Here is a 16,389-nt window from a genome sequence, read left to right as displayed (position 1 = left end):
GATTATTACATTTTAACAGAAGTGTAGATAGAACATGTTAAAACAGAAAATAAGCAGCTATTAACAGTAAATGAACAAGTAGATTAATACTCAATTTTTACAGTTTGTCCCTCATAATGTGTACAAAATAATAGGTGTATAAATGACACAATATGTTACTGCATAGACTAATTAGGAGTCTTTGTTTGTTTACTTACTACTAAAAGACAAGTTGTGTAGTATGTTCACTATTTTATTTAAGGACTAAATGACAATAATAAACATATGTTTCATGTACACTAACATTTTTTGTTACAATAAAGACAATAATTACATTTTTTGTGTTCCCCCTTTATTTAGAAAAGTACCAAAAAGTATCAAAATATATTTTGGTAGCGGTACCAAAATGGGACAACACTAGTTCAGTGTAAAAAAAAAAATTCAGTGCGGAAAAATGTGTTCATACTCAAGACTCATTTCCGGTAAATTAATAAATAGTCCTTGGAAGAAACTTAGTTTGTTTTCCGCCATGGTGGTGAGGATTAGTGTCTTCGAAGCGGCTTCACAACTGTTCCGTTAAGAAACGCTAACTCCGGGAATTCCCGATTGTGTGTAAGAAGGAATCCAGACGTGTAGTCGTGGCTCCCCTTTGAAGGAATCTCTCCCAATCTTTGGCCATAGAAATACTGGGGCTGAAGATCGGCTGAGTTTAATTGCCAATCAGATAAAAAAGGCAAATATTGGCCCCCGATCTGATCTCAGGATCGGTATCGGGACATACCAAGCCATACCAACTAAAGCCCTTTCAAACAGTTTTCAAGTGCTTGTCTGAACCGCCCATGTGTGTTTCTCCTCAGGCTACAGATGCTTCAAGGCGGTGTTGTTCCTCACCGGCCTCATGTTCGGCTCCGTGGTCATCTTCATGCTGTGCTACAAGGAGAGAGTGATGGACACTCAGCTCAGCATCGAGGCGTCAGTGGGCATCGGCCTTGGCATCGGGACCTTGTGCGGCCTGGTGACCATGTTGGTTCGTAGTGTGGGACTGTTCATGGTGGGCCTGCTGCTGGGCCTGCTGGTTGGCGTGGCTTCCCTGGTGGTAAGAAGACAATGAATTGTTGACACGTGCTTCAGTCCGACTGAAAAGTCCAGACAATTTGCTAAGCTTTGTCTTCACTTTTCTGCCGATAAGGTCATGGAGGAATTTTACCATCCTAAAACAGTCTGGGTTCCTCTTGGAATTCTCCTGGGCTCTGGGACCTTGTTTGCCGTCCTTACTCTTCAGTGGCAACGCTGCTTCGTCACCTTCTCCACGGCCACCTTCGGCTCGGCCGTCATCACCATCACAGTGGACTACTTCATAGAGCTGTTTGCCTTGGTCAACTACGTGTTCGAGAGACTCAAGGTACTTCTGCAGTTTCTGACTTAACTGTTCATAGCTAACACGGAGCGGTGCTACTCATCACTCGAGGTTGAGAACAAGTTGCTTGGCTGAGAAATCCAGATAGCACATTTCAGGTGACTGTCCAGCGATTTCCATGATAACGGAGACATTTCCTTCCATTGTGTACATTCAAGTCCCGTTCTTGGTACACGTACATGGATGGTCTTGCCTTCGCTAAGATTAGAGTGACGAACACCGCGCCACTGAAATCTTTACAAGATGGTGACAGAAGGGGGTCCGGGTATCTTGTGTTTGCCTTCTCATAGAGTGGTTGCCTTACTGGGCTAATGACCCACTCTGTCCAGTGACCACAGCCAATCATCTCCTCTTTGGGGGCTCGCCTTGGTCCAAGTACGTGAACGTTGTCCTGAAACAGGACTCTGTCCTGGCCGTCAGTTTGATCGATTGAACCAACCATCACCCTCCCCTCAAAAAGTTTGACCGGCCAGCTCAAGCCATTGCCCAGGGGTTGGCACAGGGAGCCAGACGTGAGAGTTTTAGGACAATGAGAACGGACCTTTTTTCTTGTCTACTCAACAAGGGGTACAGCTGCCAGGATACATCAAAGGTGCTACCTCTCCCAGCGCCTCCTAACCCCCAGATTTGACACCAGTGAGCTGATATCAAATCAGAGAGCAGGATGTGGGGTTGAAAAATAATATGCCATGCCGGCCATTGTGGCTGGCCTAAGTGTGCGTTGGTAAAACCTCCAACCCTGACAATCTCAAGAGCAGTTCTGGTTACTGGGTTGATAGCTGGGGCTTTTAGCTCAGTAGCTCGCACTCATCCGTCATGCCGGACAACCCAGGTATGAACAAAAAAAGAGGGGACTGAAACAGGCGGGTTAAGATGGTGCCGTGACCTGGACGAGAGTGAAGTTTAGTGGTGTGAGTGTAACAGAGTCCGGTCAGTCAAGTGTACGTTGGTAAAACCTCCAACCCTGACAACCTCAAAAACAGTTTGAGTTACTGGGTTGTAAAGGAGGCTGGCCAGTCAAGTGTACGTTGGTATACCTCGCTTCCTGACAACCTCAAGAGCAGTGCTGGCTATCGGGTTGAAAGCCTGGGACTTTGGCTCGGTAGTTGGGACTCTCATCTCTCAGATTCGAGTCCTAGGTGGAACAGGAAAGCAGGGACTAAACCACTAGGGTGGTGCCGTGAGAGTGAGGTTTAGTGGGGTGAGTATAACAGTTTCCGGTCAGTCAAGTGTACGTTGGTAAAACCTCCAACTAGTTACTGGGTTGATAGCTGGGGCTTTTAGCTCTGTAGCTCGCACTCATCCGTCATGCCGGACAACCCGGGTTTGAACAAAAAAAGCCGGGACTGAACCAGGCGGGTTTGGATGGTGCCGTGACCTGGATGGGAGTGAGGTTTAGGGGGGTGAGTCTAAAGGAGGCTGGCCAGTCAAGTGTACGTTGGAAAATCTCACTTCCTGACAACCTCAAGAGCAGTGTTGGCTATCGGGTTGAAAGCCCGGGACTTTGGCTCAGTAGTTGGCATTCTCGTCTCTCAGGTTCCAGTCCCGGGCGGAACAGGAAAGCAGGGACTAAATCACAAGGGTAACAGTGGTGTCTTGACCCGGATGAGAGTGAGGTTTAGTGGTGTGAGTGTAACAGAGTCCGGTCAATCAAGTGTACGTTGGTAAAGCCTCCAACCCTGACAACCTCAAAAACAGTTCGAGTTACTGGGTTGTAAAGGAGGCTGGCCAGTCAAGTGTACGTTGGTATACCTCGCTTCCTGACAACCTCAAGAGCAGTGCTGGCTATCGGGTTGAAAGCCCGGGACTTTGGCTCGGTGGTTGGCACTCTCATCTCTCAGGTTCCAGTCCTAGGCAGAACAGGAAAGCAGGGACTAAACCACAAGGATTACAGTGGTGCCATGACCCGGATGAGAGTGAGGTTTAGTGGGGTGAGTGTAACAGAGTCCGGTCAGTCAAGTGTACGTTGGTAAAGCCTCCAACCCTTACAACCTCAAAAACAGTTCTAGTTACTGGGTTGATAGCTGGGGCTTTTAGCTCTGTAGCTCGCACTCATCCGTCATGCCGGACAACCCGGGTTTGAACAAAAAAAGCCGGGACTGAACCAGGCGGGTTAGGATGGTGCCGTGACCTGGATGGGAGTGAGGTTTAGGGGGATGAGTCTAAAGGAGTCTGGCCAGTCAAGTGTACGTTGGAAAATCTCACTTCCTGACAACCTCAAGAGCAGTGCTGGCTATCGGGTTGAAAGCCCGGGACTTTGGCTCGGTAGTTGGCATTCTCGTCTCTCAGGTTCCAGTCCCGGGCAGAACAGGAAAGCAGGGACTAAATCACAAGGGTAACAGTGGTGCCTTGACCCGGATGAGAGTGAGGTTTAGTGGTGTGAGTGTAACAGAGTCCGGTCAGTCAAGTGTACATTGGTAAAACCTCCAACCCTGACTACCTCAAAAACAGTTCGAGTTACTGGGTTGTAAAGGAGGCTGGCCAGTCAAGTGTACGTTGGTATACCTCACTTCCTGACAACCTCAAGAGCAGTGCTGGCTATCGGGTTGAAAGCCCGGGACTTTGGCTCGGTGGTTGGCACTCTCATCTCTCAGGTTCCAGTCCTAGGCAGAACAGGAAAGCAGGGACTAAACCACAAGGATTACAGTGGTGCCATGACCCGGATGAGAGTGAGGTTTAGTGGGGTGAGTGTAACAGAGTCCGGTCAGTCAAGTGTACGTTGGTAAAGCCTCCAACCCTTACAACCTCAAAAACAGTTCTAGTTACTGGGTTGATAGCTGGGGCTTTTAGCTCTGTAGCTCGCACTCATCCGTCATGCCGGACAACCCGGGTTTGAACAAAAAAAGCCGGGACTGAACCAGGCGGGTTAGGATGGTGCCGTGACCTGGATGGGAGTGAGGTTTAGGGGGGTGAGTCTAAAGGAGGCTGGCCAGTCAAGTGTACGTTGGAAAATCTCACTTCCTGACAACCTCAAGAGCAGTGCTGGCTATCGGGTTGAAAGCCCGGGACTTTGGCTCAGTAGTTGGCATTCTCGTCTCTCAGGTTCCAGTCCCGGGCGGAACAGGAAAGCAGGGACTAAATCACAAGGGTAACAGTGGTGTCTTGACCCGGATGAGAGTGAGGTTTAGTGGTGTGAGTGTAACAGAGTCCGGTCAATCAAGTGTACGTTGGTAAAGCCTCCAACCCTGACAACCTCAAAAACAGTTCTAGTTACTGGGTTGATAGCTGGGGCTTTTAGCTCTGTAGCTCGCACTCATCCGTCATGCCGGACAACCCGGGTTTGAACAAAAAAAGCCGGGACTGAACCAGGCGGGTTAGGATGGTGCCGTGACCTGGATGGGAGTGAGGTTTAGGGGGGTGAGTCTAAAGGAGGCTGGCCAGTCAAGTGTACGTTGGAAAATCTCAATTCCTGACAACCTCAAGAGCAGTGCTGGCTATCGGGTTGAAAGCCCGGGACTTTGGCTCAGTAGTTGACATTCTCGTCTCTCAGGTTCCAGTCCCGGGCGGAACAGGAAAGCAGGGACTAAATTTTATCACAAGGGTAACAGTGGTGTCTTGACCCGGATGAGAGTGAGGTTTAGTGGTGTGAGTGTAACAGAGTCCGGTCAATCAAGTGTACGTTGGTAAAGCCTCCAACCCTGACAACCTCAAAAACAGTTCGAGTTACTGGGTTGTAAAGGAGGCTGGCCAGTCAAGTGTACGTTGGTATACCTCACTTCCTGACAACCTCAAGAGCAGTGCTGGCTATCGGGTTGAAAGCCCGGGACTTTGGCTCAGTAGTTGGCATTCTCGTCTCTCAGGTTCCAGTCCCGGGCGGAACAGGAAAGCAGGGACTAAATTTTATCACAAGGGTAACAGTGGTGTCTTGACCCGGATGAGAGTGAGGTTTAGTGGTGTGAGTGTAACAGAGTCCGGTCAATCAAGTGTACGTTGGTAAAGCCTCCAACCCTTACAACCTCAAAAACAGTTCTAGTTACTGGGTTGATAGCTGGGGCTTTTAGCTCTGTAGCTCGCACTCATCCGTCATGCCGGACAACCCGGGTTTGAACAAAAAAAGCCGGGACTGAACCAGGCGGGTTAGGATGGTGCCGTGACCTGGATGGGAGTGAGGTTTAGGGGGATGAGTCTAAAGGAGTCTGGCCAGTCAAGTGTACGTTGGAAAATCTCACTTCCTGACAACCTCAAGAGCAGTGCTGGCTATCGGGTTGAAAGCCCGGGACTTTGGCTCGGTAGTTGGCATTCTCGTCTCTCAGGTTCCAGTCCCGGGCGGAACAGGAAAGCAGGGACTAAATTTTATCACAAGGGTAACAGTGGTGTCTTGACCCGGATGAGAGTGAGGTTTAGTGGTGTGAGTGTAACAGAGTCCGGTCAATCAAGTGTACGTTGGTAAAGCCTCCAACCCTGACAACCTCAAAAACAGTTCGAGTTACTGGGTTGTAAAGGAGGCTGGCCAGTCAAGTGTACGTTGGAAAATCTCAATTCCTGACAACCTCAAGAGCAGTGCTGGCTATCGGGTTGAAAGCCCGGGACTTTGGCTCAGTAGTTGGCATTCTCGTCTCTCAGGTTCCAGTCCCGGGCGGAACAGGAAAGCAGGGACTAAATTTTATCACAAGGGTAACAGTGGTGTCTTGACCCGGATGAGAGTGAGGTTTAGTGGTGTGAGTGTAACAGAGTCCGGTCAATCAAGTGTACGTTGGTAAAGCCTCCAACCCTTACAACCTCAAAAACAGTTCTAGTTACTGGGTTGATAGCTGGGGCTTTTAGCTCTGTAGCTCGCACTCATCCGTCATGCCGGACAACCCGGGTTTGAACAAAAAAAGCCGGGACTGAACCAGGCGGGTTAGGATGGTGCCGTGACCTGGATGGGAGTGAGGTTTAGGGGGATGAGTCTAAAGGAGTCTGGCCAGTCAAGTGTACGTTGGTATACCTCACTTCCTGACAACCTCAAGAGCAGTGCTGGCTATCGGGTTGAAAGCCCGGGACTTTGGCTCGGTGGTTGGCACTCTCATCTCTCAGGTTCCAGTCCTAGGCGGAACAGGAAAGCAGGGACTAAACCAGAAGGATTACAGTGGTGCCATGACCCGGATGAGAGTGAGGTTTAGTGGTGTGAGTGTAACAGAGTCCGGTCAATCAAGTGTACGTTGGTAAAGCCTCCAACCCTGACAACCTCAAAAACAGTTCGAGTTACTGGGTTGTAAAGGAGGCTGGCCAGTCAAGTGTACGTTGGTATACCTCACTTCCTGACAACCTCAAGAGCAGTGCTGGCTATCGGGTTGAAAGCCCGGGACTTTGGCTCGGTGGTTGGCACTCTCATCTCTCAGGTTCCAGTCCTAGGCGGAACAGGAAAGCAGGGACTAAACCAGAAGGATTACAGTGGTGCCATGACCCGGATGAGAGTGAGGTTTAGTGGTGTGAGTGTAACAGAGTCCGGTCAATCAAGTGTACGTTGGTAAAGCCTCCAACCCTGACAACCTCAAAAACAGTTCGAGTTACTGGGTTGTAAAGGAGGCTGGCCAGTCAAGTGTACGTTGGTATACCTCACTTCCTGACAACCTCAAGAGCAGTGCTGGCTATCGGGTTGAAAGCCCGGGACTTTGGCTCGGTGGTTGGCACTCTCATCTCTCAGGTTCCAGTCCTAGGCAGAACAGGAAAGCAGGGACTAAACCACAAGGATTACAGTGGTGCCATGACCCGGATGAGAGTGAGGTTTAGTGGGGTGAGTGTAACAGAGTCCGGTCAGTCAAGTGTACGTTGGTAAAGCCTCCAACCCTTACAACCTCAAAAACAGTTCTAGTTACTGGGTTGATAGCTGGGGCTTTTAGCTCTGTAGCTCGCACTCATCCGTCATGCCGGACAACCCGGGTTTGAACAAAAAAAGCCGGGACTGAACCAGGCGGGTTAGGATGGTGCCGTGACCTGGATGGGAGTGAGGTTTAGGGGGGTGAGTCTAAAGGAGGCTGGCCAGTCAAGTGTACGTTGGAAAATCTCAATTCCTGACAACCTCAAGAGCAGTGCTGGCTATCGGGTTGAAAGCCCGGGACTTTGGCTCGGTAGTTGGGACTCTCATCTCTCAGGTTCGAGTCCTAGGTGGAACAGGAAAGCAGGGACTAAACCACAAGGGTAACAGTGGTGCCGTGACCCTTTCTAAATAAAGGGTACCACAAAAAAATGTCATTATTGTCTTTATTGTAACAACAAATGTTAGTGTACATGAAACATATGTTTATTATTGTCATTTAGTCCTTAAATAAAATAGACAACTTGTCTTTTAGTAGTAAGTAAACAAACAAAGACTCCTAATTAGTCTATGCAGTAACATATTGTGTCATTTATACACCTATTATTTTCTACACATTATGAGGGACAAACTGTAAAAATGGATTATTCATCTACTTGTTCATTTACTGTTAATATCTGCTTATTTTCTGTTTTAACTGTTAAAATGTAATAATCACTTATTCTTCTGTTGTTTGATAATTTACATTAGTTTTGGATGATACCACACATTTGGGTATCAATCTGATACCAAGTAGTTACAGGATCATACATTGGTCATATTCAAAGTCCTCATGGGTCCAGGGACGTATTTACTGACCTATAAACATAATATACATTTTTTGAAAAGGAAAGAAAATGTTGTGATGCCAAAAAATATCGACGTAATCATAGTAGTATCGACTAGATAGTGCTGGTATCATTACAGTGGATGTTAGGTATCGATCCACAAATGGCGTTTGTTTACATTTTATGTCATGATGTGACGGAGGGTGCGGGACCGGTACATTTCAGAGACAATATACTACCGAAAATGAGTCTTAGTATGGCAGTACTGTACTAATACCGGTATACCGTACAACCCTAGTATGTACTATAGTTGTATTAACACACATGACATGCTGGGTGTATCATGATCAACATTAAAGTGACTCGCTCCATGGACAGTTACGTGTTTGGTCCAGCTCGTGCGGGGCTTTTGTTCCGGTTTATTTGGGGAGGCACTCCATTTATGTTGAAATAGCTTGGCTTCAAATTCCACATTTTGCAGCTTGGAGTCACTCTGTCCTGTCCCAGCCACTCAAGACAATTCATGTAGTTGATGTATATGATCTATATCTGCTGTATTAATAAAAAGTACACAATCGTTACCAACTTTTGACAGTTCGAGCATTTGCACCATTTGTGTTGTGTTCTCTGCGATGGATTAATCACCACTGTCACTGACACAGGTGGCGCCCAAGAAGCCAGTGTGCTGGTTCACCTGGGTCATTATGGGGGTGTGGCCTGTCCTGGCCCTGCTGGGAGTGCTGATTCAGTGGAAAGTCACCGCCGAGGGCTTTTCGCACACGGAAGGTAAGAAGCATCATTTTGTTTTTAGAATGGAGAAATGGAGTTAGGGGGAAAAAATGCTTCATTGTGTTCCTTTGTCAACGCAGGACACGTTCCTTTAGATGTGCTAAACAATTAGCATTGCTATCTTACTTTTTGTGTTTTAGTTTTTATCGCTAATACGCCTCATTAATAATCAATTCATTTCATGTTGAGGGGCCAATAAAGAAAACTAGCTGTTGGCCAGAAATGGCCCGCGGGCCGCACTTTGGACACCTCTGGTTTATAGTCCACAATGTTATGGATGGAGGGAGGGAGTTGTGACAGCACAGAACCACAAGGGGGCAATATTACTCTATGTATTTATTATATGTACCGTATTTTCCGCACTATTAGCCGCACCTAAAAACCACAAATTTACTCAAAAGCTGACAGTGCGGCTTATAACCCGGTGCGCTTTATATATGGATTAATATTAAGATTCATTTTCATAAAGTTTAGGTCTCGCAACTACGGTAAACAGCCGCCATCTTTTTTCCCCGTAGAAGAGGAAGCGCTTCTTCTTCTACGCAAGCAACCGCCAAGGTAAGCACCCGCCCCCGTAGAAGAGGAAGCGCTTCTTCTTCTACTGTAAGCAACCACCCGCCCGCGTAGAAGAAGAAGAAGCGCGCGGATATTACGTTTCATTTCCTTTGTGTGTTTACATCTGTAAAGACCACAAAATGGCTCCTACTAAGCGACAGGTTTCCGGTTCATGAAAAGACGCAATCTCTCCATCCGCACACGGACTACTATTTCACAGCAACTGCCTAAAGACTTTCAAGAAAAGCCGGCTACTTTCCGTGCATATTGTAAAAACAAGATAGCTGAAAGAAAGATCCGGCCAGAGAACATTATCAACATGGACGAGGTTCCACTGACTTTTGATATTCCTGTGAACCGCACTGTGGATACAACGGGAGCACGTACGGTGAATATTCGCACCACAGGGAATGAGAAGTCATCCTTCACTGTGGTTCTAGCTTGCCATGCTAATGGCCAGAAACTTCCACCCATGGTGATATTCAAAAGGAAGACCTTGCCAAAAGAGACCTTTCCAGCCGGCGTCATCATAAAAGCTAACTCGAAGGGATGGATGGATGAAGAAAAGATGAGCGAGTGGTTAAGGTAAGTTTAAGTTTACGCGAAGAGGCCGGGTGGCTTTTTTCACGCAGCTCCGTCCATGTTGATATACGACTCCATGCGCGCCCACATCACGCTGGTTTTTAATATATTATTAAAGTTTGACTGACCTATCTGACTGTTTTTTTGACATTCCCTTTAGCGCAGTTAGATGCGGCTTATAACACGGGGCGGCTTATAGGTGGACAAAGTTTTGAAATATGCCGTTCATTGAAGGCGCGGTTTATAACCCAGGGCGCCTTATGGTGCGGAAAATACGGTATATATAAACAATATACTAAATAATGAACAATATAATTGACTTAAACAACAAAGGAATGGCGTGTGTGAACTAGATCCAAAAGGGGTGTATGGTGGAAGACTATGTGTGCCGTGACAATTGACCTCTTTTAGTCATGTCACTAGTGTTGCGTTCTGGTGCACGCCTGGACCCCGGGATGCAGAGTCGGCCGAAAAGTGCATGAAACAAAAGAAAGATGCACAAATGGACAGGAAACAATACACAACAAACAATACAACTATCATGTGGCATTATGGTCATTTGTTAAAATGTACATTGTGCGAGTAACAAGTCATCGTTTGATGTGGTTTTATGTCAACAAGCACAGCGAGTTCAATGCAGGAAATATGTTTTACTGAATGAAAGCAACAAGCAGAACTGAAATGAACTTGATGCTAAATAGGGAGAGGCAACATCACACAGCAAACATGGCGGCTAAGTACACACACACACACTACTGCTACTGCTACTACGAGGGAATAATAAACAACTCATCAATGATTGAAGTGACAACCCTGCCATACTGGTTTGTGGACAAGGAGACTACAGCCGTGGTAGCATCTCTTTATTAAGTAGCGCTAACACAATCCAGTCAAAAGCTGAGCTAACAAACGCCGCTGAGCTAAAATGCTGCTCTGAGCGTCACACCTCACTTAGCAACAGGCACCGCCTTTTAAAGGCACACACGCACACTCCGCTCTCATGAAACGTCCCCCGACTGCATACAGTACGCCAGACATTTGTTTAGTTTTTTTTAAGTAGCGCTTCAAAGGGTCTGATTGCAACAGGAACCAATCGTTGAGTTTGATTGGTTGATGAGGGCCACACCTCCTTGAACACAACAACAACGTTAAAGGGCCAATCATCAACATAGTGATATATGAAGTCTACGGGATCTGTCCAGTCCAAGCACACTTAGGTTGTGTTTGTGCTTCATTCCTGTGAGAATCCTGCGTGTGACTGAAGCATTAAGGAGTGTGCTGCAGTGTGCTCAAACATCCACCAGGTGGCATCTGTGATCGGAAAATACTAATATCATCTCTTTCTGACTTGTCAAGGTCGGTAGTTCACTCCCGCTGTAAGTCACAGGTACCAAACTCAAGGCCCGGGGGCCAGATTTGGCCCGTTACCTCATCGTATGTGGCCTGGAAAAACATGTGTCAATACATTTTTATTTTTTTATTTGTTTCACTAAACGCTTTCGTTCTTATTTTGAGAGAACTTGAATGTTATCTGATCATGTCAAATATTGTATTGTTATCTATAGAATAAAAACAATATCCGCTTGTCACCTTAACTGATGATTTTAAAGCAAGTTATCCACCAGTCGGTGCATAACACATCTAATAATAGGCAATCGTGCAATAATTAGAGGCGATTAAGTGATACATTTCTTTAAAATTCTGATGCATCGCACTTGAATTTGGATGATTGATGATTAAACTCTGGTTATAAACTCATTGGAATTAATTAAATTTTATTTTAAAATTAAAGACAGATATTTGCAAAAAGAAGTAAAATAAAATAAAATAAAAAAATACCCTAAAAAAATACAGATATTTGCAAAAAAAATAAAATAAAATAAATAAATAAAACATTTCCCTAAAAAAATAGATATTTGCAACAACAACAAAAAAAATTCCCTAAAAAAACTAAACAAATATCTGCATCCAAATCAGCAATTATGATTTCCCAGAGTGGCTGGACAGGACAGAGTAAAAAAACTAATAAAATAAAAATCTCCTTAAAAAAAATACAGATATTAAAAAACTGTTTAAAAATTATCCTAAAAATAATTTTTAAATTAAAGTAAGATATTTGCAAAAAAATTAAAAGAAAATAAATACAATAAAAAATCCCCTAAAAAAATACAGATATTTGCAAAAAAAAAAAAAAAATTTTTTTAATTAATAAATTCCAAATTTCCCTAAAAAATACAGATGTTTGCAAAAAAAAAAGAAATTAATAAATTCCAAATTTCCTTAAAAAAATACAGATATTTGCACACACACAAAAAAAAAATCTCTAAAAAAACAACAACAAAAAACAAATATCTGCATCCAAATCAACAGTTATGATTTCCCAGAGTGGCTGGACAGGACAGAGTAAAAAAACTAATAAAATAAAAATATCCTTAAAAAAAATACAGATATTAAAAAACTGTTTAAAAATTATCCTAAAAATAATTTTTAAATTAAAGTAAGATATTTGCAAAAAAAATTAAAAGAAAATAAATACAATAAAAAATCCCCTAAAAAAATACAGATATTTGCAAAAAAAAATAAAAAAAAATTTAAATTAATAAATTCCAAATTTCCCTAAAAAATACAGATGTTTGCAAAAAAATTAAAAATTAATAAATTCCAAATTTCCTTAAAAAAATACAGATATTTGCACACACACACAAAAAAAAATCTCTAAAAAAACAACAACAAAAAACAAATATCTGCATCCAAATCAACAGTTATGATTTCCCAGAGTGGCTGGACAGGACAGAGTAAAAAAACTAATAAAATAAAAATATCCTTAAAAAAATTACAGATATTTAAAAAACTGTTTAAAAAAATTACCCTAAAATTTATTTTAAAATTAAAGACATACGTCCCATCCATTTTCTACCGCTTATTCCCTTTGGGGTCGCTGGAGCCTATCTCAGCTACAATCGGGCGGAAGGCGGGGTACACCCTGGACAAGTCGCCACCTCATCGCAGGGCCAACACAGATAGACAGACAACATTCACACTCACATTCACAGATATTTGCAAAAAAAAGTAAAAAAAAAAAAATAATAATAATACAAAAAATTAAAAAAGATATTTGCAAAAAAAAAAAAAAAGCCCTAAAAAACAAAAACAGATATCTGCATCCAAATCAACAATTATGATTTCCCAGAGTGGCTGGACAGGACAGAGTAAAAAAACAAATACAAAAAAAATATCCTTAAAAAAATTACAGATATTTAAAAAACTGTTTAAAAAAATTACCCTAAAATTAATTTTAAAATTAATTTTAAAATTAAAGACAGATATTTGCAAAAAAAAGTAAAAAACAACAACAAAATAAAATAAAAAAATCCCCTAAAAAATACAGATATTTGCAAATAAAAATAAAAATAAAAATAAAAAATAAATTACAAATTTCCCTAAACAATACAGATATTTGCAACAACAAAAAAAGCCCTAAAAAACAACAACAAAAACAGATATCTGCATCCAAATCAACAATTATGATTTCCCAGAGTGACTGGACAGGACAGAGTAAAAATACTAATAAAATAAAAATATCCTTAAAAAAAATACAGATATTTAAAAAACTGTTTAAAGAATTACCCTAAAATAATTTTTAAATTAAAGTCAGTTGTTTGCAAAAAAATTAAAATAAAATAAAAAATCCCCTAAAAAAATACAGATATTTGCAAAAAAAATTAAATTAAAAAAAATTAATAAATTCCAAATTTCCCTAAAAAATACAGATATTTGCACACATACAAAAAAAAATCCCTAAAAAAACAACAACAAAAAAAACAAATATCTGCATCCAAATCAACAGTTATGATTTCCCAGAGTGGCTGGACAGGACAGAGTAAAAAAACTAATAAAATAAAAATATCCTTAAAAAAAAATTAAAGATATTTAAAAAACGGTTTAAAAGAATTACCCTAAAATTTATTTTAAAATTAAAGACATACGTCCCATCCATTTTCTACCGCTTATTCCCTTTGGGGTCGCGGGGGTCGCTGGAGCCTATCTCAGCTACAATCGGGCGGAAGGCGGGGTACACCCTGGACAAGTCGCCACCTCATCGCAGGGCCAACACAGATAGACAGACAACATTCACACTCACATTCACAGATATTTGCAAAAAAAGTTAAAAAAAAGTTTAAAAAAAATAATAATAATAATTAAAAAAAAGAAAAGATATTTGCAAAAAAAAAAAAAAAAGCCCTAAAAAACAAAAACAGATATCTGCATCCAAATCAACAATTATGATTTCCCAGAGTGGCTGGACAGGACAGAGTAAAAAAACAAATACAAAAAAAATATCCTTAAAAAAATTACAGATATTTAAAAAACTGTTTAAAAAAATTACCCTAAAATTAATTTTAAAATTAAAGACAGATATTTGCAAAAAAAGTAAAAAAAAAACAAAAACAAAATAAAATAAAAAAGTCCCCTAAAAAATACAGATATTTGCAAATAAAAATAAAAATAAAAATAAAAAATAAATTACAAATTTCCCTAAACAATACAGATATTTGCAACAACAAAAAAAGCCCTAAAAAACAACAACAAAAACAGATATCTGCATCCAAATCAACAATTATGATTTCCCAGAGTGACTGGACAGGACAGAGTAAAAATACTAATAAAATAAAAATATCCTTAAAAAAAATACAGATATTTAAAAAACTGTTTAAAGAATTACCCTAAAATAATTTTTAAATTAAAGTCAGTTGTTTGCAAAAAAATTCAAATAAAATAAAAAATCCCCTAAAAAAATACAGATATTTGCAAAAAAAAATTAAATTAAAAAAAATTAATAAATTCCAAATTTCCCTAAAAAATACACATATTTGCACACATACAAAAAAAAATCCCTAAAAAAACAACAACAAAAAACAAATATCTGCATCCAAATCAACAGTTATGATTTCCCAGAGTGGCTGGACAGGACAGAGTAAAAAAACTAATAAAATAAAAATATCCTTAAAAAAAATTAAAGATATTTAAAAAACTGTTTAAAAGAATTACCCTAAAATTTATTTTAAAATTAAAGACATATGTCCCATCCATTTTCTACCGCTTATTCCCTTTGGGGTCGCGGGGGGCGCTGGAGCCTATCTCAGCTACAATCGGGCGGAAGGCGGGGTACACCCTGGACAAGTCGCCACCTCATCGCAGGGCCAACACAGATAGACAGACAACATTCACACTCACATTCACAGATATTTGCAAAAAAAAGTAAAAAAAAGTAAAAAATAAAAAAATAATAATAAAAATAAATAAAAAAAAAGATATTTGCAAAAAAAAAAAAAAAAGCCCTAAAAACAAAAACAGATATCTGCATCCAAATCAACAATTATGATTTCCCAGAGTGGCTGGACAGGACAGAGTAAAAAAACAAATACAAAAAAAATATCCTTAAAAAAATTACAGATATTTAAAAAACTGTTTAAAAAAATTACCCTAAAATTAATTTTAAAATTAATTTTAAAATTAAAGACGGATATTTGCAAAAAAAAGTAAAAAAAAAACCAACAAAATAAAATAAAAAAATCCCCTAAAAAATACAGATATTTGCAAATAAAAATAAAAATAAAAATAAAAAATAAATTACAAATTTCCCTAAACAATACAGATATTTGCAACAACAAAAAAAGCCCTAAAAAACAACAACAAAAACAGATATCTGCATCCAAATCAACAATTATGATTTCCCAGAGTGGCTGGACAGGACAGAGTAAAAAAACAAATACAAAAAAAATATCCTTAAAAAAATTACAGATATTTAAAAAACTGTTTAAAAAAATTACCCTAAAATTAATTTTAAAATTAATTTTAAAATTAAAGACAGATATTTGCAAAAAAAAGTAAAAAAAACAAAACAAAATAAAATAAAAAAATCCCCTAAAAAATACAGATATTTGCAAATAAAAATAAAAATTAAAAATAAATTACAAATTTCCCTAAACAATACAGATATTTGCAACAACAAAAAAAGCCCTAAAAAACAACAACAAAAACAGATATCTGCATCCAAATCAACAATTATGATTTCCCAGAGTGACTGGACAGGACAGAGTAAAAATACTAATAAAATGAAAATATCCTTAAAAAAAATACAGATATTTAAAAAACTGTTTAAAGAATTACCCTAAAATAATTTTTAAATTAAAGTCAGTTGTTTGCAAAAAAATTAAAATAAAATAAAAAATCCCCTAAAAAAATACAGATATTTGCAAAAAAAATTGAATAAAATTTTTTTAATAAATTCCAAATTTCCCTAAAAAATACAGATATTTGCACACATACAAAAAAAATCCCTAAAAAAACAACAACAAAAAAAACAAATATCTGCATCCAAATCAACAGTTATGATTTCCCAGAGTGGCTGGACAGGACAGAGTAAAAAAACTAATAAAATAAAAATATCCTTAAAAAAAAATTAAAGATATTTAAAAAACGGTTTAAAAGAATTACCCTAA

The 16,389-nt window shown here is 40.2% G+C and overlaps 1 protein-coding gene across 4 annotated transcripts in view; it reads left to right on the top strand.

Moving 5' to 3' along the window:
• Positions 1 to 16,389, top strand: part of tmem198aa (transmembrane protein 198aa) — a 71,377-nt gene that overhangs the window by 37,654 nt on the left and 17,334 nt on the right. For all 4 annotated transcript variants that reach the window (XM_061971809.1, XM_061971810.1, XM_061971812.1 and 1 more), the window contains 3 exons: positions 837 to 1,075; positions 1,169 to 1,381; positions 8,623 to 8,746. In XM_061971809.1, coding sequence (XP_061827793.1) covers positions 837 to 1,075; positions 1,169 to 1,381; positions 8,623 to 8,746 — 576 coding nt within the window. The remainder of the gene's footprint in view (positions 1 to 836; positions 1,076 to 1,168; positions 1,382 to 8,622; positions 8,747 to 16,389) is intronic.

Source organism: Nerophis lumbriciformis, linkage group LG13 (assembly GCF_033978685.3).
Source record: "Nerophis lumbriciformis linkage group LG13, RoL_Nlum_v2.1, whole genome shotgun sequence".
Lineage (NCBI taxonomy): Eukaryota > Metazoa > Chordata > Actinopteri > Syngnathiformes > Syngnathidae > Nerophis > Nerophis lumbriciformis.
Note: the sequence above shows the minus strand (reverse complement) of the source record. Positions and strands in the feature narration are given on the sequence as shown.